Below are 25758 nucleotides of genomic sequence, written 5' to 3'. Positions count from 1 at the left end.
CACTTAAATGAAAAGGTATTCTACATCGAGCGGAAATTTCAATAAAATAGATAAGAATGTCCTATGGAAAAGTGTTTTCGAGAAAAGAGTGTGAAATTCGAGTTCGTTGACTACATGAATCGAATAGGTGAATTTATTATTAGAGAATATTCGATAAAACACAGCGTGGTTATTGAGAAAAGATATCCTCAAAGGATTAATTCGGGAGGAAGTTTGATAATTCGAAGACAGAAGTCTGCTGGAATTACCTTGCTACTTTTTATGGTAATGACTCGATGAATAAAATGGTCGGCTGCTTGTGTCCTTATTTGTCGAAAATGATGGCCGGTCGTAAAAATAAAGTAGGCCGTAAAATAATTTCGAAAATGTTTTATTAGCTTTGTCCCTCGGATTTATGAGCCACTTGTGGCTCACCAGCTTTGTCCACATCGACTATTGTTTCGATAGATATGATCAAAAATTCATAAAATGTTACGCAAAAGAAACGAAAACACTTGAACAAGAAATTTTCTAACAACGTTGATGAATTGACAAGTTTGGCATCTCTAAAGCTTCATTTCTTAGATGATAAAATGCATGGAAATAATTCCAAAAATACAAAGATTCATAATGTCTCGTTGATAAACTTTTGTGGAGAGATTTACAAATATTCTTAAATTTCGAAATTGGGAGAAAACTTTGACGAAGGTAATTATCATGGCAGGAAAAATTTCAAATGACATTGCAACGTTCATATAAAATATTAGAACATAATTAATAATAAATAAATGTAAATGATTAATAAAATAGCACGATTCATAATTTTCCATTGAGGAAGCACCGAGGAAGTTTAATCTAATCTTTTTTTAAGAACAAACGAATCTGTACGAAACTCTTTTCTTCAAAGTTGCACGTTCAAGATACACTTTTTCCCGTAAAATAAAGCTCACTCACTCGGATGTTTTACTGTACGTTACCCAGTTTCTTGCGCGCGAAGGGGTTAATTTCATCTATTCGATCGTCAGACTGACCTCGAAAAAAACTCGCGAGGATCCTTCTGAAAATACCAGAAACTGCGTGCTGTTCTCGTTCTCTCTTGATCTATCTATCTCTGTAGATGAGTTTTTTCGAACGATGTTAGACGAGACACTTTCCAGATTACTTTCGAGGATGGATTTTATTAAGCCGTGGAGCTAGTCAGCGGAGATGCAAACAAGTCTTGCAATTTAGCAGAGAGAAAATATCCTGCTGTAACGGTTCCGCGGAAATATCGTTTATTTCTACAAAAATGCAATCAAGTAGTGTCCGTCGCGTCGGGAAACAAATTTTCACTACCTCGAAGAAATAGATTCTCGTTTTCTGAGGTCACTTTTAGAAGCTTCCATGTTTAACATTTTTTGATCGTTAACCATACCAATCGTATAATTATAAGAAAAATCAAAGCTTCAAAGGTATGTCTTATTCTAACAGAAAAAGAATTAAGCACATAATTCTTGTAAAAAATACACACAGATATTCGACGTAAGAAAACATAGAGAAAACTTTTCTCTCGTTAATTCTGATAAAAGAAAAGTATAGTAATTCTAAAGTATTCTAAGTATAAAATCTGATCGAAAACTAATTGACACCTCTCAGACTAGACAATATAATCAATGTTGGATGACGATAATACAATCAGTGTAGGATGACAGAATCATGACAAATTAGGCAATCGCTCGAGTTCATCACTTGTCGTTTATTTGTCAATTGAAAGAGATACGTGGTTTAAAAAATTGTAGCTCGACCGTAGCGATCGATCGTTCGATACCAAACAACGCGTTTGTGTAATGTTCAACGAATGGACGAACATCAGCAGCAGAATTAATGTCGTGCCGTGAAATGTCGAATATATTCATCGTCTGACACGTGGACGTTCCACCAGCTGTTAATGCAAACCGCTATACGATGTCATATCACGGCCAAATTATTGCAATCCGTGTCGTGTTTATTAAAAAGCTGTTTACAGCTTCCTGCCTACCAGTTCGTATAATTCGAGCAAAATTTCGCAAGTTGCGAATTAAAAATTTTTTAGTTGAATTATTGTATATAGACTAATGGATTTTTACACGATTATATAATTTTGGAAATATAATTAAAGAAGTGGAATTTCTATAAAAATTCTTTTGTGTATTAAATATCGTATGACAGTAAGTACCTTATTTTGCATATTTTTGTATATCTTCTTGTATCTTTATATTATCTGTATTTAGTAGAATTTTAGTGTTCGAAAGTTGTAATACATACGCTATGTAAGTCGCGGCTTTAACATTATCCTTAAAATAGGTGGACAGATCGTTTTCATTATTACCTTTGTTTAATATTGTGTGTATTTACATCTTAATATTCATTTGCCAACATTTATTTATTTTATTAAATCTTCGAAAGGTTGACGTAATTCGGTACTTTTAAAAAGCCCCTACAAAGCTATGCAAAAGCTATTTAAAAAAACTTTCAAATCTGTGTCCGATCAGCCCACATCCTATAATCCCACGTCTGACTTAAATATCATCGGCGTAAACATAGAAAATGAACGACGATATTGAACGATGCGAAATTTCGAGGTTCGTGCGCACGCTCGAGCGCATTCTTCCAACGAGATTGATTTTTAACTGATTTCAGACTAACTGAATTACGTTCACGCGTTAATTGCGTTTACCAAGGCCGGCGTAGGTTGGAATATGAAACGATGATCCGTAAAGGGAGCCGACCACGCGGATTCTCTTAAGGGAGAATCGTGAGTAGGGCAATTTTAAATCCGGTCGTATGCTAATTCGACCGGTCATCAACAAAAGGGGTGGGAAAAGGAAGCAGAATCTGAGGGGTAGATTAAAGCAGTTTCCTGAGTATAATTTGATAATTGGTTCTCGGGAATTTCAAATAAATTTTCGCAGTAGCGACTAACGCTTCTGGAAATTTCCAAACTCTGCAGGGTATAATGCAATAAATATTGTAAAACTGCGAGAATTATTTACATAGCACGGATTTCTGCAATCTGTTACTTGTCAAGAAATTATCACTACCTGTCATTAAATTATTATGTAGGAAAATTCGGATAACTTGTAAGATAAATTTTGCAAATTAAACGTTACTGGAAAACTTTGCCCTGAAACATTGGTTTGAATAAGAAAGTTTGTAAAGGTGTTACACGGTCGGTTTACAAAATGTTGAATACTCTTAGTGGGATCTTGGATGGAATTGTTGCAAGTTGTTGGCTGTATTATGATGTGAATTGGAAGTTTGGGATTACATTAGTGTTTCGTTCCATCTGTTGTTACTATTTAGTTTGCATTTCCTGTGTCTAAGATAATTTTTAACGACTACTAGCTTCTGAAACAAGTCGTTGTTTCAATGTAAAAGTTGATATCTCTTGTAAATGGGATCGTAGCTTAAATATATTCACAGGAATAAAAATTAAGCGGCAAGGATCCAAGTTTGAATTACTGAAGGTTGTGAATTATTTTAATTATAATCTTCTTTATAGACGAGAAGATGATCGTACGTATTAATTAATTTTACTTTTGAAATAATAAAGCTGCGGTACAGCTTTAAGAAAGGATAACAATTAATAATAATTTGTATACAGTTTATAGAACAGTTTATAGAATATTTGAATGTCCTAATAATATCTAGAATACTTTATTAAATAAATCACATTGTTCTTATTCATATTGTTCCTGTTGAAGTTCATATTATTTCAAACAATAAACTATAAGATAAGTAAAATGAGAGATGAAGCATTAGACAAATGCTATTACTAAAAAATGCTTAACCTTTATGTTGCCACGTAGAATAAATACATATAACATAATGAATTGCAGTATAATTTTGTATAATTAAAAAAAAATGTTTTCTATGTTTTATTAATTTGTATTTTTAACAATTTGAAGAATATGTTTGAAATTCGTACGAAAATTAAATCTAACTGTCTTCTGATTTATTTTACGAACTACTCTTTGTAAGAACAAACTAACATCAAATTATTTTTATACTGTGTTTTACATATTTAATGTCTTGCCTGCCTGATACACTTTGAAAAGCAAAGTACTACAAACCCCTATATTACAAGCAAAACATCGCCTTTTGTCTTGTCTCGAGGACTATTTTTAACTGTGGCTCGAGAGCCAGTGATTTATAGCCAGCTTGGTAGGGTGCATCTTGTCTAGAAGTTATTCTACCTTCCTGCTCCAAAGCCTTTCCAGTACAACAGCCTCCGATGATGCTTTTTTTTTTATGCTGGAACGAATAAATCAATTTTTTCAATTGCTATCAGCATTCACATTTCGCAAAGACGGGATAAACAGATTCTAATTTCAGTCTGTTTGAGTTTAACAAGTATGTTAGCAATTATCGTGGAACTTGTTTCAATCACAGAAACAACGAATCTTGCTTTATAATTATGATAATTAACCTTATTTCGTTAAAAGCTCGTTGCAGATATTACGCAATACTCTTTTAAAATAGGATGGGTTCCTTGGGTAAATTGTAGAGCACGTTGCAATATCAAACATAAAATTAGGAAATACAAAAGTATCTTACTTTTATTATTGATTCTTCGGACTATTTTTCATCGAATCCTATTCTTTATCGTCAGGAAATTTCTCAAGTTCCAGGGAAATGTAAAAAGGACAAAGGAAGATTTTTCAAAAATATTAAAGCCCTTTCTACCGCGTGAAACCAAAGCAAAATCTATGTATCGAATATTTTTGTCATCGACAACACATAGATTATTTTTAACAAAATTTTATCGTATTATTACAATTGTTAATAATAATTCAATTATTATACTATGTGTTCTTCATCAAATACATACATGAGAAAGATTATAATACAGGAATTCGTATTGCAAATCCTTCAAACAAAAGGATCTCTCTGAAAAAAGTATTATTCTTAATAAAATATTTCCAACACTCTTATCCTAACGCAAATTTGAAACTCATGAATTTTTTATGGAACACTTTACACACCAAACAGATTGTGGCATTAATATGGAAAACCAGTGGCTGGCTAAAAAACTGAGAAAAGGATTGATGGAAGGATAACGCAAAGCAACGAATAACTTCGAGTTAGAAACTTTGACGTGGTTGAGAAATTCACATGGCACGGTGTCCGCTATATTTTCATAAATCCTTAAAGTTTTTTGGTTTGCAGTGGCGAGGGTAGACGAGACTAAGCATGCAGTGGAATTCGTATTCATTTCAAAGTTCCGTTGACCTTGGGTAGAAAGTCCCACGACGAAACCCCAAGGTTACATAAATCGTCCTTTCTCTTCACTCCATGAGAATATTACACGACACCCTTGCGTCACTGCTTGCTGAATTATGAACGTTCTGAGTAAATTATAAATTCGAAAGATTAATAGAGGGTTTGGCCTAAGGAGATTTACACTGCCGTGTCAGCCAGTTGTTATGAATCACTTGCTTTAATCCTTTCGAGGTCTTTGTTTAACAATATGATATTAAATTCTGTAATAGGTTGGTCTGCTTCTAAGTGTTACATTTTCAAGGATATTAAAGAAACGTTACTTACAGTGGTTAAAATACTCGAACATTTACCATAAGAAACTTTTATGTCTACCTATATCGTATACCTACACTACATAAAATATCTTGAAATTATCAAGAACACGACTATCGTGATAAAATTGGCCTTTCAAGCCAATCTCAGAATGTGTATGGAAGTTGCAAGATACTTAGCATAAGCATATAACGATAGTAGTAGTAGATTGCGTTTTATAATTTTGGGAGAAAGTTTGTCTTTGTATTATTTGATAAAAAACGATGGAGGGGAATGCACATTATGAGTCGTTTATTGTGTTAGAATTAGGATCATCGATTATTTCTATTAGATTATCCTCAAACAAAATAGATAATATTCTTAACAATTGCGAAAATAAGAAGCTTTACATAAATCTGTAACAAAGAGAGTTTGATAGAAATGTATGCAATTGAAGTACCATAACTGTATTATACAAAGGTAGCAATTTCTTAGCATTTTATTTACTAATACAAATACCATGTTATTCGTCCATTATCTGTAGCTGTTCCATCGATGGTAATGGAACAGGTTTTCGAAACAAACAGGCTATTTATTTTAGAAAGTAGGTTTTCCAAATAAACAGGCTATTTATCGATGCTAGTGACGTGGTTTACGTGGGACACGAGGTGTCGCGGAGACTCATTACTTCTGTTCAACCATATTTCCATTGTAGGTTTCGAAGGACTTCGTGGAAAGAGGAGAAGAAAAACTATTTTTGTGTGTATGTATCTTTTGCAGGTCGGCCAGATCCTTGCCATGCGATGTCGTTGCAGAACCCCAGACTTCGACATTACAGGTCGAATCGTCAGACCAGATACAGAATTTAATACAGATTTGTTCTCGTTTTTGAGAATCGTTTTCTGACAGTTTTATTAATACGCTGATCGATACGAGGGCAGACACGCGCCTGTATTTTATATATTTCGCTCTTTCTCTATCTTTCTCTATCTTTCTCTTTCATTTCCTTTTCTTCTGTATAGTATTTTAATAATCGTGCACAGGATGCGGTGCAGATAGAATGATTTTTTCCAGGTACAATTAAGGGGAAAATCTGTAAACTGTATTTTAGACGAAAGTTGTGTCTAACGTCGTAGACTTGCATCGCATAAAAATATTATTCGATCTGACCTATGTTGTTATTTTCACTTAAAAAATTCATTTCAAAGATTATTCTTTCGTGAATGGTTCTGAGTAAAATGCACTTTGTCCGAGGCATGAAATTTTACAAATCGAAGGTTCTTAGCATTGAAAAATTCTCTTCCATATCAATGACAGTTTCGGCAATGAAATAAACGAAATTTTATAAATTATAGATCGTTTGATTTTTTTCTTCGACAAAGAAATTGTAAAATCGTAGGAAAGAAGTTGTGACTTGTCAATTTATTAATATTATTACTGGTATCGCTAGTTGTTTAATATTATTTTATATAATTGTTCAAAAAAAGGAAAACTCGATAAAATATCGGTAGAATATTCTTGGGAATTGTATAAAATGCTTGAGAGAATATCCCGTTTGCATGGAGATCGTGCAACATTTTCTAAATCCGATAACGTACTTACTTTAGCGGGCTTATAGAATGCTCACAGAATGGTTATGGCAAGCTTTGGTGCAAGTTAAAAGAGAACAATAGCAAAATGTGCTCAACTCCAGAATTCTATAAAACAGAAAACTTTGACGTAAAAGCAGTGTTTTCTTTGCTGTCCAAAGATTCTTTCAATTCCATTAAACTAAGAGCGCAAATAGAAAAATTCAATCTCCGTCTCGAAATAGTTCAATATCCACTTGAACGTATTCATACGATAACAAACGTTCAAAATTGCTAGAGTTCTTTTGTATAATTTTCCGATTAACGATATCAGTGACAATTCATGGATTATACATCTTTTTGTAACTCCATCAAAATTACCAGAAAATCAGATTACTTTCAACTATAATAACTTACTTGAAAAGCTACATTTGCTTTATTAGAAATCTTGTTGCTGTTACACGAAGAGATTTATTAATACTAATCATTTGTAATCCGTGATTATTAAAATTTCATCAATAATATTAGTTCAATTGTATCTGCAAGAGGATCTAGAGAATAAAACAAATCTATGAAGGTATAAATTTCCATGTTACGAATTTCCTCTGCAAACGTCACATTAAATTAGAAGGATTACGATATCTCCAATGACTAAAATACTTTCTACCAGTAATAACGAACTCCTCTTTTTATTTTCGATCATTTTGGTAACTTTTTAAGCCTTCAAATCTTCTTCTTACGATCACTGTAAACTTTCATAAATTAACTACAATATATAAAAATAAGATAAAATAGATCATTGTAATACGATTTTTGAAATGAATATATCTTTTTTTCTTAGTTAGAACTGCAAATTGAATCATACTCAGTAACCATTAGCTACTGTCTATTCTCGCCATTTTCAACACGATTTTCCTCAAAAACATATTACATATTTTCAACTTATTGTACCATTATGAATTGTTCTTTATCTGCTTAAAAATTTGTTCCTGTGCACGGACTAGATACAAGAGTACACATGTGCATAAAACGTCTACGATATATCTGGTTTCCGCTGCATCCACGCTTTTGGTATGACGCTGGCTGCGTGAACGCCAGCTCTGTAGTTACACATTTGCGTCATTGTACCTCCATATTGTTGGAGCGTTGCTCCATTTAGCGACCGTTTTCGTGGCACATCCGTAAACCGGGAGTATTTTTCAAAAGAAACGAGCAGGAGCGTGTCCCGCTGATTAAATCTGCTTTCAGACGCGCTCCTACTCGGATTTTTCGCTTTATGTTTATAACGTTGCTGTAAGTTACCACGTGACAAGTATCGTAGAAGTATTATTTGTTGATCAGTAAGTAAGAGTCGGTCGAGCAGGAAGTTGATGGAGATTAAAGATGAATATTCTAATTTTAGGAATTTTCAGAATTGTAAATTTTCTGCGAAACGAATGATTATGTTTGTAGTTTATTTTAATTTGTTCGTTGCAATAATGTTTTTATGTTTCTAAAATGAAAGACGGAAAAATTGCTTCAATTCCGTAGATCCATTTGAGTCTGTAAAGTTTAAAAAAGAAAAACGGATCTTCAGTTTTCCTATCCGTTTTCTGATATAACTTCTTTGAAAAACTTCGATGCAGGGATGTGAAAGTAAAAACTTCGCCTCTTGAAACGACCTCGTGTGTGTGCTGTTTCAAGAGCTTTTTTTCACGAAGCTACAACAGTTGAAAGATCGATAATTTTTCGGACAAAATTTAACGGTCCCCCGATTTTGCGGTGTATCGTATTTTATTTAAAATGTTTGAAATTTAATTTACATAAAATCCGAATAATATTCTATCTTAAGATCGTAGTATTCAACCCAAACAACTAATTACATTCAAAATGTAAAAAACGCAGACTGTTTCGTCAAATGCAGAAATTGAAATATACAAATGAAACATTAAACACGTTATCAACATTCTAAATTTCTACCGTTCGAATCATTAGTCTAAAAATCAATGAAAAAAAATTCCAATATCAAGGAAAAAACAAAAGAAACCCTTATCGATGTAAATTCCATCAACCTTCTGCGAGAACTTTCAGTAGTATCGTGAACGCAGTAGCTTGCTCGAAAAGTGAACTCGATTACGCTTCATCTTCGTTTCGTTCTCCTTTTCTGGTCGATAGAGACAGCGTCTCGCGACTTTTCAAGCATGAAAATGATCCTAGAAAGATCCACGTAGAGGGTAGCGAAGAAAACCACGATCTCGATCGAGTGTCACTTCACAAACGCTCTGTTGGCATGGCCTGGATTCACGTAAAACTCTATCGTTGAAACGTTGCACCCTTTCACATTCAGTTAATTCCGCCTACTCCCGACGAAATATCAGCGCTTATACGTGACATTTCGATTTCAGGACCATGACAGCGATCTGTTTCGTGTGTAACCTACCGATCCTGAGCCATCAGGTTGGTCTGGTATGGCAAGGAGGAAACGGCTGGGACGATCTAGTGCGGGAACAGGTGGAGGAATCTACTTTGCGGCAACGTCTTGGTGGGTATTCGTCCCGCTGTCACAAGTCATCTTAAGTTAATGTTTTCTTAAGTAACGTATTACGTTTGTTATTTTCGAAGATGGATTTATGGATTTTTTTTTTTTTTTTTTTTTTGAAAAGTAATTTCATTCCTTAAAATAAAAATGTGAGAAATCTATAACATTAAAACCCGCCGTTTGCGTCGTTAGATCCAAAAAATTCTCTATAGCAAACTTTGCATCACAATTCTTTCTTTCCCTAAAAAAAAAAAGGAGAACATACATTCATCATCGTACTTTCAAAAAAAAAAAAAAAAAAAAATAAACATAAAATACAAATACCTTATATATTTATTTGTCATCGTTCAGGAACCGGGAGACGCGACTCAGCGACACAGATCACGTCCATATCGCCGCCGAATGAGCCACAGGAATCCTCCACGACGAATCAGCGTCGTCGAAGATCCAGCTTGGCGCAGTTGACGGACATTTTGCGGGAATGGAGCGGCGGTGGCGCTTCCGCAAAGAGCGAACGTGGAAATAAATTGTATCGTCGCGAAACATTGGCCGATATCGCGAAATCTTTACCGTGGTCCAGGCAGACGACCACGGATGCAAGCCATTTGGAAAGACTGCGCAAGAGACGCGAAAGCTCAGTCGATAGCGGGATTAGAAGCCAGGCGTCGACGAAATCGAGGAAAGATTCGACGATCAGCGAACTTAAGAACGATATTGCCAGGCTGTGGGGGAAGAAAGAGACTCCACAGGCGCAACCACCTCCTACGGTTATTTCGCCTACTTATCGAGGTTAGTTGGACGAATGTTCCGTAATATTCACTTTACCATACCGACCAAGTCTCGAGTCCTTATATTTCGAGTCCTATTATTAGATTGTAGATTGTTAAACGTTTATAGAAAATTTGGAGATGTAAAATTTACAATGCATATAATACGCAGAAATATATCAAATATTTCAAATGGAATACTTATTATAACGTTTAGCGGATAAGACAAATGTTTACCTAGTTTCCATGTAATTATATTCAGAAAAATTTGAATGTTCATGAATATCCGCAATGTAGTAACTACGAAAACCACGGATTTTTCGTGAAATTAATTTTGTTCGTTCCTTTGTTTATTTTTATCGTGTAACTTTAATTCTGATCGAGCGATATTTCTGAATTTCGTATTCTATTGAATTCGAAAGAGCGAGATCCCAATCTGTTTTATAACGCCATATAGGTTCGACAGAACGAATGTATTATATGAATTTACAATTTTACTTCGATTAGGATGTAAGAATGTATACAAGTAAGGTAAAATTGATTTATGAAATTCCGTTTGTTTTATCGTCAGTCTTCTACTTTTGTATATAAGAATTTATCAGTTCTAGCGACTTGTACAATCTCACTAACTCGTAACATCGAATCAATTGTACAAAGGATGTTGAACAGATAGAGGAGATGTTGACAATTTGAAAAGAGAATATTATTATAAATAAATAGACATTAAGGTGATAGTTATACATTATACACGATATAGAATTAGGTTGCCGTTATATAAATTGATTATGTAACGTTGAAAGTTGATGCGTCTAAAATCGTACGTTATCAATATTATGAATAACCCAATTTCGCGGATCATGTTGTGTGCATTAATAGAATAACCAAATACTGATCCCAAAGTATTGGTTATTGCTCAATCACGCGATTATTTGATACGCGCGTACTATTTCCATAATGATATATAATATCAATTTAATATTATGAAATCAATTATAATCTCTATCGCTACAAAAAGGGAAAAAGTATTAGCTTGATGCAATTAATTACTGATGTACGATTCTTTACCAAATAATTTGCTAAGATAATACATTACTGAATTGACTTATCGTTTAATTTGTTGGTTCCACTGATCAAATAGAGATGTCGAACTTTTAATTTGTATAAGTTATTCGTGAAACTTTATTCGTTTTGCTGATCCTATTATACAAGAGAATTTATTAGTACTAATAATTTGTGAATTTTTATTCCCAACATTTCACTGATAATATTAATTCGAATACCAGATGTGTGCAATTGCGCTGGTATAAATAAATGATGTATAATAAAATAATAGTTTTTCAATTCATTAATAAATGAAAACAATAGAGTTCTTATAATATTAAAATCTTTATAGCAGATTGTTTCAAAACATAAAATTTTACCCAATATAAAATCCACGATAAAGCTATTTAATTTTAAAAACTCTTTTAATAGTCGAATAATTCAAATATTTTTCAGGCTCCAGTGATCCGAGAGGTTCTCGACGCGGTTCCGGTGAGAGTGGAAGAACCAAAAGCCAAGGAGAGCGAAAGCATACTTGCAGTCGTCACAGACGCAGGCAGTCGCAGCAATCACAGCAATCGGTGGACAGTAGTAGTGGCATGATGCCCACGAAATATTATAGAAGCGATCAAAGACCGAGCGCTTCCAGCACTGACAGCGCAGCCAGCAATGCTGTCAGGTACATGACGTCCACCTAACATTCGCATTCGACTCTCTGGTTTCGATTGTGACGCGTATACGCGAACTTGTCTCTGATGGGGGCAATTCTGGAGGAGGGAATTTAATTACCTTGTTGCTGATTCCGAATAATCTCCTGTAGAGTAAAGGAAACGGTTAGCTTTGAATGCTACTGACATGTTATGTACTTGAGTCAGGTTGATTTTAGATATATATTATTCTGAAAATAATTATTATATAACTGTAGTTTGCCTGAGGAACTGAAAGTTCATTATTAACAAGAAAATTGCAAGACAAATTCTTAGAGTATTTTTTTATCTTATAATACAAAGATATATTCTATTATACTATCGCATGTAATTGTAATGTATTCTAGTCTTTTTATAATATGCAGTATTTATATGAATCGAGTGAACTTGGACTGAAGTATTTATTCATAAATTCAAATAAATTCAATTTAATTTAAATAGCGCGATTAGTCTGAACGACTAGGTATCCACTTTCCATTTTGGTATCCATTAAAAGTCAAATTATTTACAAGAAATTTCGAGTGAAGTAATTTACACGAATATTTTTATGGATTGAAGAATTATTGTTGATGAATCTAAATTATTTCAATTCCAATAATTTGACTAATCTAAATGAAACTTAAACACACAAATTTCATAAATCTAATAAAGTAACGTTTTATAATCAGGGAACACTTGGAAGCGCGCAATTCCATGGATAAAAGCGACCGATCGAGCAGCATCGAAGGCAAGACACCCGTGACATCTAGTACCGAGTCGAAAACGTCGACCACTACCACAACAGTCTCGTCAACGATCGCTACAATAACGACCACGTCGGTTGCGTTAACCACGTCAACCTTAGATCCAAAGAACGCCACAGAGAGCAGAAATCTAACTCTCGATTCATCAATCACACCCCCCACTATCGTGATGTCATCAGTGACACCGCCAAGCGTTTCACCGACAGTTGGTAGTAACCTTCCGCTTCCCGGAACTTCCACTTCCGGTAGCTCCAGCCCTGTCGGTTCGCCAAATGTTAACACGCCAACGCATCCTTTGCTTAGCACTAGAAGAGACTCCACTACTCAGGTGAGGTATAGAAAAGTTTCGTTAACACGTAGGAAGGAAGTTTAAGAAAAATTTCTGAAATTTAGAATATTTTTATTAAGTCGTAACACAGAAATCAAATATCCGTTTTTGTTGTGCCATATTTTTAACTCTGTCTCCTTTTAATAAATATATTTATCTTTAGATATGTATCTTTATGTATTATTTTAGGTCTGATAATTTTGTCTTTAATAATTTAGAATTGTATCTTTTAACATTATTATGTATAAATATATCTTCTCTATAGTTCAGTAAAATTTTTGGATGTTTAAAAATTGGATATTACGTACATTACAACTTAATATCCTTGGTTTGTTTACTATTTATTTAATTATTTAGTAATCCAATCTTCTATATGAAATAATGACGTGTCAAATATGGATAATACTGTTAGAAATTGCAAACTAAAAATAAAATTCCATAGAATTCACAGATCGTTCAAAGTCGAACATTTCATATGTTACTACCTAATAATAGAGTATGCATTTATTAATCCTGTCGCATGCACAACATAATAACGTATGAAATATGTTCAATGCTGTCAGAAACCTCAAAACAAAATTATGTTTCAATCTTCCTTCTCTGACAGACGTATCCGTATTAAATGATACGTCACGTTAAATGAAATAATAGCAGACACGTCTAGTTAGACGCAAAGTAGAAATAGAAACTAGATATTGAAACATTCTATTATTAAATTATCGATCTGTTACAGTGCTATCAGAAGGGGAAGGAGCTTTCCCCAAACAAGGCGTCAAGATTAATACGACAATCGGCTGCTATAGACGAGTCGATGCCACCCGCACGGCATCGTCGCGGAAGTCAGCCAACTCTGTCACCGGATACTGACGAAGGAGGTACAATCATTAACATCAACCATTATCGACCACTTTCATCCTTCGCAAATGAAACTATCAATGTAACTTTAAATATAAATACACGTATCTATGTCCTAATTACAGTCTTTTAACACTACCTGTATCTCTCTCTTTGTGCACGATGTATCATTTAACCCTGCTGCATTCTTCCAATAATTCTCGACCTAACTGTACTTTTACAAAATATCTCAAGTTTCAAATAAGTATGAACAAATTCTTCTGTATATGCATGATTTCTCGTTTCAATTTTCTGTTCAACATTTTCCTAAAACATAACAAATCCTTTCTCAAATCTGTTTAATTAGGTTTCAAGATCGCACGTACAGTGATTCGCATTAATATTCGACCACCACAATGTGTTGTACTATACATTTCTTTGCAATGAATTATGTTAGGTAACGAGATTGCTACTCCTTGGTATATTAAGATAGATACTGTAGTTGATTAGTTTTTAATATATTAACATAAATATCGTAGTTGACAGAGAAATATATTTTACGTGTTTAACGTTCATATTTCTAAATAAAAAAGAAAAGGTAAATAATGCTTAAAATGTAATATTCGAATATTAATGTCGAAGGCCGAAAATATTATGAAGATTGAATTCTGTTATGTGTATTTATATTTTATATTTGTAAATATAGTGTTTGTTAAAATGAGAGCAAAATTGAAACATAAAACTTCACATCAGGGTTGTAAAAATCATATCGTCTTTCCTCCACTTCCTGCTGTCGATAACTTCCATGTTTATCTTGTTCCTATCGTATTATTCGAAAAATCTCGATCTTCTTCATCTTTCTTCCTTCCATTATTTCTTCAATTTATTCTTTCCTCTAACATAGTGTAAAATACAATATAATGTAAAATTGTATGAGGATTAATAATAGGAAAGAATTTTGTGGGGAATGTTTGAAGGTCGGAGAGCTCGTAAAGATTCGTTAAGTCCGGATTCTGCTTCATATCCTCGGCGTCGGGACTCGAGGAGCCATCTGAGTCCAGACCGGGCTGTCGATAAAAGGGATATCAGTCCTATCAGAGAGAGATCTCAGTTGACAAGGCAGTCAATGTCTATGGCTGGTCGGTCGCCGCCCAGGTACCTGCATTTTATCGATTCTCGGTGGCTGCTAGTAATGCGACTCTATCGATAGAGAACAGATTAGGAATTACAATTAGCAACGGAATTTAAAACGCGTCATTGGAAACTTTGCTACATTTTTGTGAAGATAAAATACTACACTGCTTTTTTTTTTGTTTTCAGTTTGATATGATACTTTGAATACCAGACTTAATTTAATGTATATAAATGTATTTTTGTCTTCTTAATTTATCTCTTTTTCCAAGTTAGAATAATACAATTGAATAGAAAAAATTTCTTTTATATTTTTCAATTGTTCCATGTCTTATTTTTCCCTGTGGTTTTTCTTATGCAATTAAGTCGAATATTTACATCTTATATCTTCAAATCGTTTTGTGATTTGTCTATGTTTTTAATATAAATTTAGTACGAATAAAAATTTTGCGTTGTAGGTCGCCAGATAGCTCCTCTTGTTCTTCGAGAGATCCGAGTCCTTGTGCTCGTGCACCGGGAGGTATACCACATGCTCCAATAGCTAGAAGGCAGTCGACAACAGACGAGATATTTATTGCTCGTGGCTTTCGACGACAGAGTACCACAGAAGAAACAATAAGATGTCGAAATTTTAGAAGACAGAGCTCTCAGAGCGAAAAAATGGTTAGTTTTTTATTAATTAATTAGCAAAATACTAAAGTTTCTTTTTTGTTTGGAAATTGAAGAATTGCTTTGCTTTAATTATTGTTGGATAATAATTCTTGTCTGCTAATACATATTCTTGATTTTTATTAGGTTCAAAGATATCAAGGACGAAGAGACAGTTCGACTCAAATCACTGACGGAACATTCGCTACGATGTCTGTCGAGACATCGAACACCTTTTTCGATAGCAGTACCCAGACTGGTGAGTCATAAATTTCATAATTGGGTAAATTGCAACACGTGAGAAGGTAACTTGAAACTTGTATCCTGAAATACGAAAAATATTTCTCTATATAAATCATATATAATAGAGTGATAATAAATGGTTTCTGTTGGCCAATATTATTTCAAATCTCCCGCTCCGCGTTAAGTAGTATCGTTTGTACATTGTCAGACGCAAACGTCCTTTAAAAGGTACCACTTATTACAAACGAAAATGTACAATTATTTTATCATAATATTTGTTGTTTCTAATGAAATCGTTACTTTATTTATATATCACAAATTCTTTATTTTCATATTTATTTCTCTCGATCAAGCGTATTTATTTAGGACTTAAATTAAATAATTTGAAGATTTTGCTAAACCTTTAATTATGTACGACATCAGTTTAATTAAAAATATATTAATTATCCTACTTTCTACGTCAATTTCATTGCAATATCAAAATATATCCATATTAGCGATAAAAGATTTCCAAAATAATTTATCAATTCGACTTAAATACTATTATTCTTATATTAATTACGCAATCTCGAAACTTCTGCTTTAGTATTGCTCGGTGAAATGACTAATCACACATATATTAAGAATCCTCTCAAATCTCAATCGATCGGCAAATTCACAAAGGTGCTATCAAAATTTAAATCTAAATCTCCTTTCTCATCTCCACATCTGGAGCTTCAACGTCCATCAGTTTTCCTCGCAACTCTATCCCAATGTTCGGAACCCATAGCGCTTATAAGGTTCACGAAAGATCCGCAGAAGATTCACGAAATCATCCACTAGCGCCAAAAAATCCGCTCGAATTTCGCGCCTTCGATATATCTCTGTAAAGCGGAATCGAGCGGCAGCATGCGCCTTAGCAACGGCGCGGCGTTCGCCGTGTCCAGCCGGCGTCGCGACGCCGTGCAGCGTCTCCGTGGACGCAAGCGTGGTGCCAGCTACTCTAGTTCCAATGGAGTGACACTGGGTGCATGACAGTCGACAACCAGCCGAAGAGGAAACCAGCCTCGATGAGCTGCTGCTTGTCGAGCGTGTGCGTGTACTTCTCGCGTCGAGACGTGTTTCCTGGTTTCATCCTAGTGTCCTGGACGCTCAAACACCATCGTTGTATCAACGGCATGCAAAAAGCTCTGTGACCCTTGTAACCATGCAATCCAACCGGACATAGTGATCGTGGATCGGCTTGTTGTCCAGATCGACGATCGAATAATTCAACATCCTTATACGCCTTCGAAGGATCAACATCTTCTGTGCCATCAAACTAACATCAAGGAAAAGGATGGATCAAGAATGATCGAGATTTTGCTGAATTATCTAGACACGAAGCTGTGTTTTCACTAAAAAGCATCGTGTGTTGACAAGCTCCTCTCAAGGGATCACCTGTTCATCTATACGCTGTGTTTACTTTAACGACGAGTCTATTCCGACGTGAATAAAATTGCATTCCTATTAGAAAAGATCTAATTTTGTCGGAGGATCCAGCTGTTCTATTGACCGGACGAGAGCTTCGATTTTCCATTAGAAGGATGGGTGGTGCCCTTCAAACGATGATCGAGGAATCTTTCGAGGGATCGATCGACTGATCAGATCCCTTAGAAGCGTGTCCAATCGCAGGACTTGCCCTGGATACCGTTGTCCTTGGCAAAGCTAATTTCAACTGACCCAGTACCTGACTAGTGACAGGACGCAACCACTTGTGGCGGTGTGTGGCGGATATCGCGTATCACGAACACTTAAAAGCCGGCTAGCGTACTTACATATGGCATTTGGTTCCTTTAAATACGTTTTTGGGGGGGATAGAAATAATTTCGAAGGACTGTTCGATGGTTAAAAGCAGATTCTCTGGTCAGTGGTGCGCGCGTTCGATGTTTGCTTGCGTTCGCGGTGTACTCGTGTGACATGTGACGCGAAGACAAGGTGTGCAACGAGTGTGATGGGAAAAAGGACTCGTCATAGTGAAAGAGGATTCCGTTTGGCCAGCGACGGGATGAGGTTGCCGCTTTTCGTCGAGTTGACGCTCCGTCGGAGGTAGGATCACTCGTCGTGTCATTGGACACGATGTATATATCATATTATTTACTATATCTTCGCTGTTCTTTAACTTTTATGCTGCGTAGTTCATTCGTTAAAGTATTTTTTGAAAGAATTGATTCTGGAGGATAGGAAAAAATTGATTGATTCCCAAGATATTTTTGCTTTTTTCCTATTTGCATCGGTGTATATACTAATGCTTATAAGTATTTGGACAAATTGGAAGAAAACGTGTCTTAACTGTCTCTTTAAGAAATCTATCACAAACAGTAGTACAATTAAACGCACGACTCAACGATGTACTCACCTGTTTTAGGTATCACAGTTTGATCTAATCACCATGGAATTTCAATTATATATTCTGTCGATACAAAAAAAACTATATATAACAATGATAATGTTATGATAATGTTGGGAACCTAAAGAAGAACCTATTTTTAATCTTATTTATTGTTTATAAACTAAGGATTTAAAAATGAGGGAGTTGTCCATGACCAACAAGGAAATTCGACAAAGTTTAATAATCATGACAAACTATATGTAATATTCTATTACGTATAACTGTAATGATCATGTATAATAAAATTAGTATAGACACGTTTTATCCGGACATTTTTTAGAGTAGATTTTTGTCAAATTCCATGTTAAAGAATAATAAATTTCAGCGATACTAGAACTATAGCCGAATTCTGCAGCGCAAAGGTTAAATTAATCACATCCATTTCTCGTGCACTAATTCTCCTAATTTAGTCAATTTGTACTAACAGTACATGAATGTTACTAACCTATATAAATTAAGGAGAAACTAATGGCTAAAAGCAATACTTACCATCTTCCTATAAGATTATCAAATAATAAATTTTAATTACTAATAATTACTCGCTCGTATATAAGCAATTCATCAATGTATTTACACGTTCTCATAAAAATCTTTAAATATTGGTAACTTAGTATGCAAGAGAAGTCCAATCTATATCTTAGGAACTAGATACTTTTCTAAGAGTATTCTATTATTTTAATTGAAAAATTTTATCGTTACTTGCTAATTTCATCTTTGTCCTATCTTTTGTAAATTCTATCACTATTGCAAACACCAATATTTCATTGAATATTTAGTCCTTCTAAAATCAGATTTGTCACGTTACAGTGATAAGTAATAATATAAAATGTATTCGTTATTTGTCAACACAAAATTCATAATTGTGTCGCTGTAACTAAATTACTGTATAAAATAGTGGTTACTATCAAAACTATACCTACGTTGAATAAGTGTGTGTTTATATGTCGATTCGACAAGAAGGTATTATAATATTGCTTTTGACCACTAATTTGGAATGGAAATTAATATTCATACATTTCAATAACATTCATATATTATTGACGTACAGTTAAAAAAAAAAGTACAGTGGCTGTAAAAGGTATTTTTACACATTATATATTACGTGGACCTTATTAATTACCTAATTAATTAGTACCTAAATGCCTCAACAAATACAACGGTGTACAAATGCTTTTCGTAGCCATTGTAAATCGTCTGAAGTGTTATAGACTAATGACTATAACATATATTTTTATTCCAATCTTAGTCTTTCGTTTCTTTTTCCTTTGTCAAGTAGTTTACATAGAAATGTCGATCGAATATTTATATCGGTGGTAAAACGTGCGGGGGAAATGCGTTTCGCGCGGCCGTTAAAAGAGCGGCGAGTATTTTCGTAGCACGGTTTTACGAGTCCCGTGATTAGCGGAGCGGAGAAACGCCGCTCGTTAGAATGCTTTCATTGTTGGAGCCACGTCAGAGGCTTCCTCCCGCGTGTTGAAAACACAACGCGTGCGTCCGTATGCATTATGAGTGGCGTGGAACAGCTTTCGCAACGCGACTTTTATGGAAATTTTGTGATCAGCGTTGACAGGACGTTTCCATGAATCTCGCGATGTTTCGTTCACGCTCAGCTTTGATTAAATTCGAGGGAATTTCTAATTGCGATGCCGGACTCGTTTCTCGTCAGGTTTTTAATCTTCGTCTGCGAGAAATGCATTTAACCAGAGATTCTGATAAAACTTCCAGTAAAATTGCATATTCAAGGAAATATCCTTGCTTAAGGATTTATGAGAAATAAACACGATTTCTAATTTTCAATTTCCAATTTTATATTAATCTTGGGATTTAACAACATTTTGAAACGTATCGGAGAAAGGAAGCTTCAACAGCTACATTCTTCTTAATGGGTTTCAAAAGATATTCAAACACTTGACTTCTATTTCTTAACGGAACTTCATATAGGTATAAATAATTCTATTTTATAAAATTATAGAAGTAAATAAATTCTATTTTACGTAGAATCATGGCAATAAATTGATTCTATTACATATAAAATTTACACATGTAAATTCTATGTTATTTGTACAAAAATTTCGATTAATCTCTATGCGAATTCTCATTATTAACAGAATTTCTATACAAAATTATAATTACCTACCTAAAGGAATTTCATTATACCATCCTTTACGCGATTCTTTCAAACATTTGTGCGATTTTTCATGTCATTGAATTGCAAAGAAACAGTCACCATTCCACATTATTAAATCTCTACACGAATGCTAATTTTTATCTTAACTTCTACATAAATTGTCTTCCTTTCATTGCACACTCATCTCCATCGTTCAATCCTTTCACAAAGAAAATTCCTTTACCCAATTTCTCCTTTTAAATGCCCACTCTACCATCCCTAAACTACTTATCGATTAACCACCAATCTGTAAAATATTCCAGCGATCTTTCGTTTCATTAAATCGTCACGAGTTGTTGTTACAATAACCGTTCGTATTTATCATCGCCCCTTTATTCATAGCAATGACAAAAGAAACTTCTGTTCGTTAACGAGAACGAGAAGACGTTTCACGCGAAATTTGCAACGAAAATGTAAGTTTCATGCGATTCGCGTCGTCGCCAGCCAGAAGGCCGTTCATTACGTGAAAAGAAGAAGAAGAAGTCGGAATAACTCCGGGCCGGAAGTCGTTACAACGCTTCTTCTGGCGCTCCCTGTTGCGCCAACCTCGAGTTTTCATTCCGTTTCGTGAATACGGCTCCCCTGTGATTATCGTCGAACAAGAAATTCTTGCTACGAAACGCTTTCGACGAAAGTTCGTCGGCTACCGCTTCGTTGTATTCCTTTCTATAGGGCTTTGACAATGAGTTTCTACCTTCGTGAATTTAATTACCGCGCTGGATCTCGCTGGGAACGTTGGACAATTGTCAGAGACGTAGAATCTCTCACTTTGTAACAAATGGAAATATTTGTCTGCTGGTTTGCTAACTTCAAGGACGGTCCACTTTGGTTGATGGCTCGTTTCGAAGATCGTCGATCGTATTTCTTTTTTATGTTTGAGAAATTTTGAGGATAACTTCAAATGCAATTAGAGATTTTAGCGGCGTCTAAAATTAGTATTAAAAAGAGTTTAAGATTTCAAGGATTCATATTCATCTAAAAAAAGGAAAAATACTGAATTAAATATAATCTTGATAATCTTATTAACATCTTATTAACAATATCGTGAAGTTATAAATCATATATAAACCTGCCGATGTAAATCAAAATGCTTGTTCACGCTTGTACATTTTATTTTCATACAAATCACAGATTGACGTACAATTTGAACCATTTTGCCTTGAACCTTGTATTGTACGATATGAATTTTTTAAATTATAATTTGCGAGATTCATAGTAAATTTCCAAATGATATTTTTCTCTTTTTTCTCCTTAATTAAGGTCAAAGGGAATAAATTGTGTTGCATTTGAATAATATACGAGTTAATATACGTGTTAAAAGGATTTATTTTACGAGCTAACGTTTTTGTACCATATTATTTTATGTTTAACGGGTATATGTAGATTTATGTGGACATTATATATTTAATATGTGTAGATTTATCTCGTTAATCCACGAAAAGTCAATTTCCGAAAATCCATCAATCGGATCCACACAAAGAATTCAGCCTTCACGCTACCTTTTAACGTTTTCTTATCGAATAAACACGGGCTGACTCTCCACGTGGCGCATCCAGCGCACTTCCATTATCACAGCGGTTCATCGTTATTCCTCGTGACACTCTTGTCTCGAAGCCAACCTCTCCTCCTGGTCCATCGTCGATCTTCCATTCCATTCCACGCACCAAATAGAAAGAACACGAGAAAGAAGGAAAGGAAGAGGAAAAAAAAGGAATTGGCCTTAATTCACGAGCCGCAGACTAATGCAATCCTCCGGTAGTTCGCGGCTCCATTTCGAAATTGCGTTAGGGTTTGCTTCCGCATTCTCGTGTTGAAGCTCAGAATAATAAGGTGAAACATACTCTCATCCGCCGTTCTCACTCTTCAGCCAATCCCATCGTTCCTCTTCCTTTCACGCGATAGACAATTTCTTTCTTTTGTATTATACTTCTCCTCGGTTTTATTTTTCTGGCCCTCGATGGAAGAATAGGGGAAAGAAAGTGTTGTGTTTTAACAAGTGACGGCCATAAGGCCGAAAAATTGTAGATATCATTTCTTTATATACATATATTCATGAAAATATGTTTTGCAGAAAATTGCACTGTTATTTTCCAACTGTGACCTTTCACGTGTGAATTATAAAGGTGCTGTCATACAGCGACGTATTTGTATTGAAAAGTTGAACGAAATTATTTTTGTATGTACTGCGACTACGAAAGGTATTTTCACGTGCCCTTGTTTTCCAGTGAAGCGTTTTCTCTACCAGGTTATATATTTTATTTTCATAATATCGAATTCTTGCGATCATATGACAACGCTAAATGACACGAAATTTAATATGCTTGGACCTAGTTTGTTAACCTATGTTGATCTATGGAAAAACACACAGGGTATGCTGGTGGTATAATCGGGCACGGGATGATTCTACGTTAGAGAAGTCGAAGACATAGAATAACATTTTTTCGTATAACGCTTCATTTCCGAGAGAATCGATTCTGAGAATTTGTCAAGTATATTTAAACTTGGCTATGTACCGACTATGAGTGAACAATCAACAGGAGGTTGCGCTACATGCGAAAAAATGTGAAATAAAGTTTTCCCATTTAAGGCCTCATTTTCAAGCAAATAAAGTTTGAATATGTTTAGTTTAAGAACTGGTCTACAGCACACACGTGATACATTTTGAAATTTATTTTTCTCGAAAACAAAACATCTTGAGAAAGATATTTATCCTACATTTTCGACTTATTTTCACCTGCAGTTTAACCTTCTGACGATTATTTGTTTCTATTCAGTTAATTGGCAAAGTTTAAGTATACTTTGCAATTTTTCAGTCTCGATTTTCTCGGAAACGATGCGTCACATAAACAAAATTTATTTTACATCTTCAATTTCTTCTTTTACGTAGAATTATTTCCCATCTGGTTGTATCGCTGGTTACTAGAAATCCTATTGTATTGTAAAATGTATTGTAAAATTTAGAGAGCAAAACAAATCCATATTTAAATTCCATTTCTTCATATGTCTTCATAAAAACATGAATTTGCATAAACATCCAAATCTAATTGCAATCGTAATCGTAACATAAGTTTTAAATTGTCAGACAAGCTTACGATATGTCACTTATCAACATTTAACGATGAAACAGGGGAAAGATACAAATCGAAAGAGGTAGAAGAACAAGAATATGATATCGAGGAAAAAAGTTAGAGGATAAAATGGGAAAAAGAAAGAAAAAGTCGTAGAGCTAGCAGGTCGATCGGTCGGTTCGTTTCCTTCTCTGGACCATTTGTAGTAGACTGGCGGAGTACAATGGCAGCATTAGATGGAAGACGATGGACCGCGATGGACGAAGGAAGAGAAATTGCGCCCGACGAATGGAAATTCAATCGAACGGCCTGATCGTATTATTCCCTAATCTAACCTCTTCCTCCTGCTGCTTGTCACGCCAGCTTGATGGGCTTTTAATCGAAAAATGTTAATCGACCGAAGGGTGGATGGACTTGCGAGTTTCTTCGTGTGTGTACTTTGACACGTTTGTTTAAGATTTAGATTAATTTCGAAGGTAGATTGGAAGATGTTTTGCGATTAGGCGATTTTATAGAGTTGGAAAGTTCAATGTTATTGTACGATTTGCTCTGATTAAAGTAAGAATTCAACAAGTAGAAGAAAAATATAAAATACGAAGCACTAAATGTCGTGTGATTGTTAGTTTTAAATAATATCTCGTGTATTTGTTAGAAATGATTCAATATCGTTATTCTTTTTTTTTTAACCAATAATCTAATTAAAAAATTCGAGATCAAACTACAGCTCTATTGAAGTCTTTTCGTAACTACTGTATTTATCTTTTATAATATAATCTGAATAATCCTGGAATTCTTGGAAACTAATACTCCTAATGGATGATTGCATATGATGGAAAATTTCCTTTTTAATTGAATTAATCATAATCCTTCGAATAATGATAAATGGCAAGATGCATAGGTCGACGACTAAAATATTGAGTCCTACTACTTGCCGACGTTGACTTTTACTACTTCGGTGGCGGTTCATCTTTATAGAATTTACGAATGGAAGTTATCACAAATACATGATATATTGATTACTCGGAATATACGTGATCAAAGTATAGTGGTTATGTACGATATTGATGTTTATTGTAATTTAAACGGAAGTTTCCTGAGGGAATGGTGAGAATAAAATGGTCGCGTAATGTATCGAGTTTTACTACTGAAAGACATGAAGTTTTACCTCTGTTCACATAAGTTGATCGATACCATGATTATGGGAATATTTATACAGAGTGTTTCTGTAATCGTGATACAACCGGAAAGAAGGAAATTTCTCATATAAAAGTAAGTAAAAAATATAGAATAAAACTTTTTCATGCAGAGCTCCGTTTTCTAGAAAATTGAGTTAGAATCCTTGATAAGTAGGTGTGCAACTAACCGCAGTCTTGCTTGGCGAATCCTATCCCATCTTCCATATCCTATATCTTACATCCCACATCTTATATCATGTATCCCACAATTAATCGTCTTCATATACTCTTTACATTCTGTACTCCACATTTCGTATCTCTAGCCCTTTCTAGTGTCTTTCATTCTAATTTCAACAGCGTGTATGTCCATTTCATATTTTATATTTCATATTTCCATATCCTTATCCTACAGCACATTTTCCATATGCCTTTTCCCACATCTTGTGCCCAATATTTATTGGACCATATCCTACACCCCGTGTATCCTACTCTATATTCCATATCCTACACCTTATTTCCTTTTTCGTTAAACCTATTTCCTATATCCTGTATCCTAAAACATTGTAAATTAGAAATAAGCAAAAACGAAACAACATATTTTTAAGCAGAAAAATAATTTTTTATCCGCGAAACGTAATATGCCTCCAAATTGCACAAAAAATTGTGCAGAAACTCCTATGAATGAAGACAAATGAAATTCGTTATCCCATAAAATGAGGCTCGTTATCCACGTTCAGAATAAAAGGGACATATGGATATCACTTTGTGAAATCGATATGTTCAAAAATGAATTTCTCTTTCATTTTTCGAACATGCAATATCTTGATACAGTATCTTTCGAAAAGAAGTAATTGTATAACATTGAAAGGGGTGTGAAAATCGGCTTGTAGAGAACTTTT

General features: G+C 34.5%; 1 protein-coding gene across 11 annotated transcripts in view; it reads left to right on the top strand.

Moving 5' to 3' along the window:
- Positions 1-25758, top strand: part of LOC117232235 — a 156455-nt gene that overhangs the window by 96088 nt on the left and 34609 nt on the right. For 7 of the 11 annotated variants that reach the window (XM_033491481.1, XM_033491479.1, XM_033491480.1 and 4 more), the window contains 9 exons: positions 6292-6349; positions 9464-9600; positions 9949-10386; positions 11862-12084; positions 12781-13183; positions 13917-14058; positions 14995-15172; positions 15607-15811; positions 15944-16055. In XM_033491481.1, the coding sequence (XP_033347372.1) occupies positions 6315-6349; positions 9464-9600; positions 9949-10386; positions 11862-12084; positions 12781-13183; positions 13917-14058; positions 14995-15172; positions 15607-15811; positions 15944-16055 (1873 nt within the window). In that variant the 5' untranslated portion in view covers positions 6292-6314. The remainder of the gene's footprint in view (positions 1-6291; positions 6350-9463; positions 9601-9948; positions 10387-11861; positions 12085-12780; positions 13184-13916; positions 14059-14994; positions 15173-15606; positions 15812-15943; positions 16056-25758) is intronic. The other 4 variants (XM_033491482.1, XM_033491485.1, XM_033491483.1 and 1 more) reach the window with 1 other exon arrangement.

This window comes from Bombus vosnesenskii, unplaced genomic scaffold, assembly GCF_011952255.1.
Source record: "Bombus vosnesenskii isolate JDL3184/JDL3185 unplaced genomic scaffold, Bvos_JDL3184-5_v1.1 scf7180000013285, whole genome shotgun sequence".
In the NCBI taxonomy this organism is placed as follows: Eukaryota; Metazoa; Arthropoda; class Insecta; order Hymenoptera; family Apidae; genus Bombus; species Bombus vosnesenskii.
Note: the sequence above shows the minus strand (reverse complement) of the source record. Positions and strands in the feature narration are given on the sequence as shown.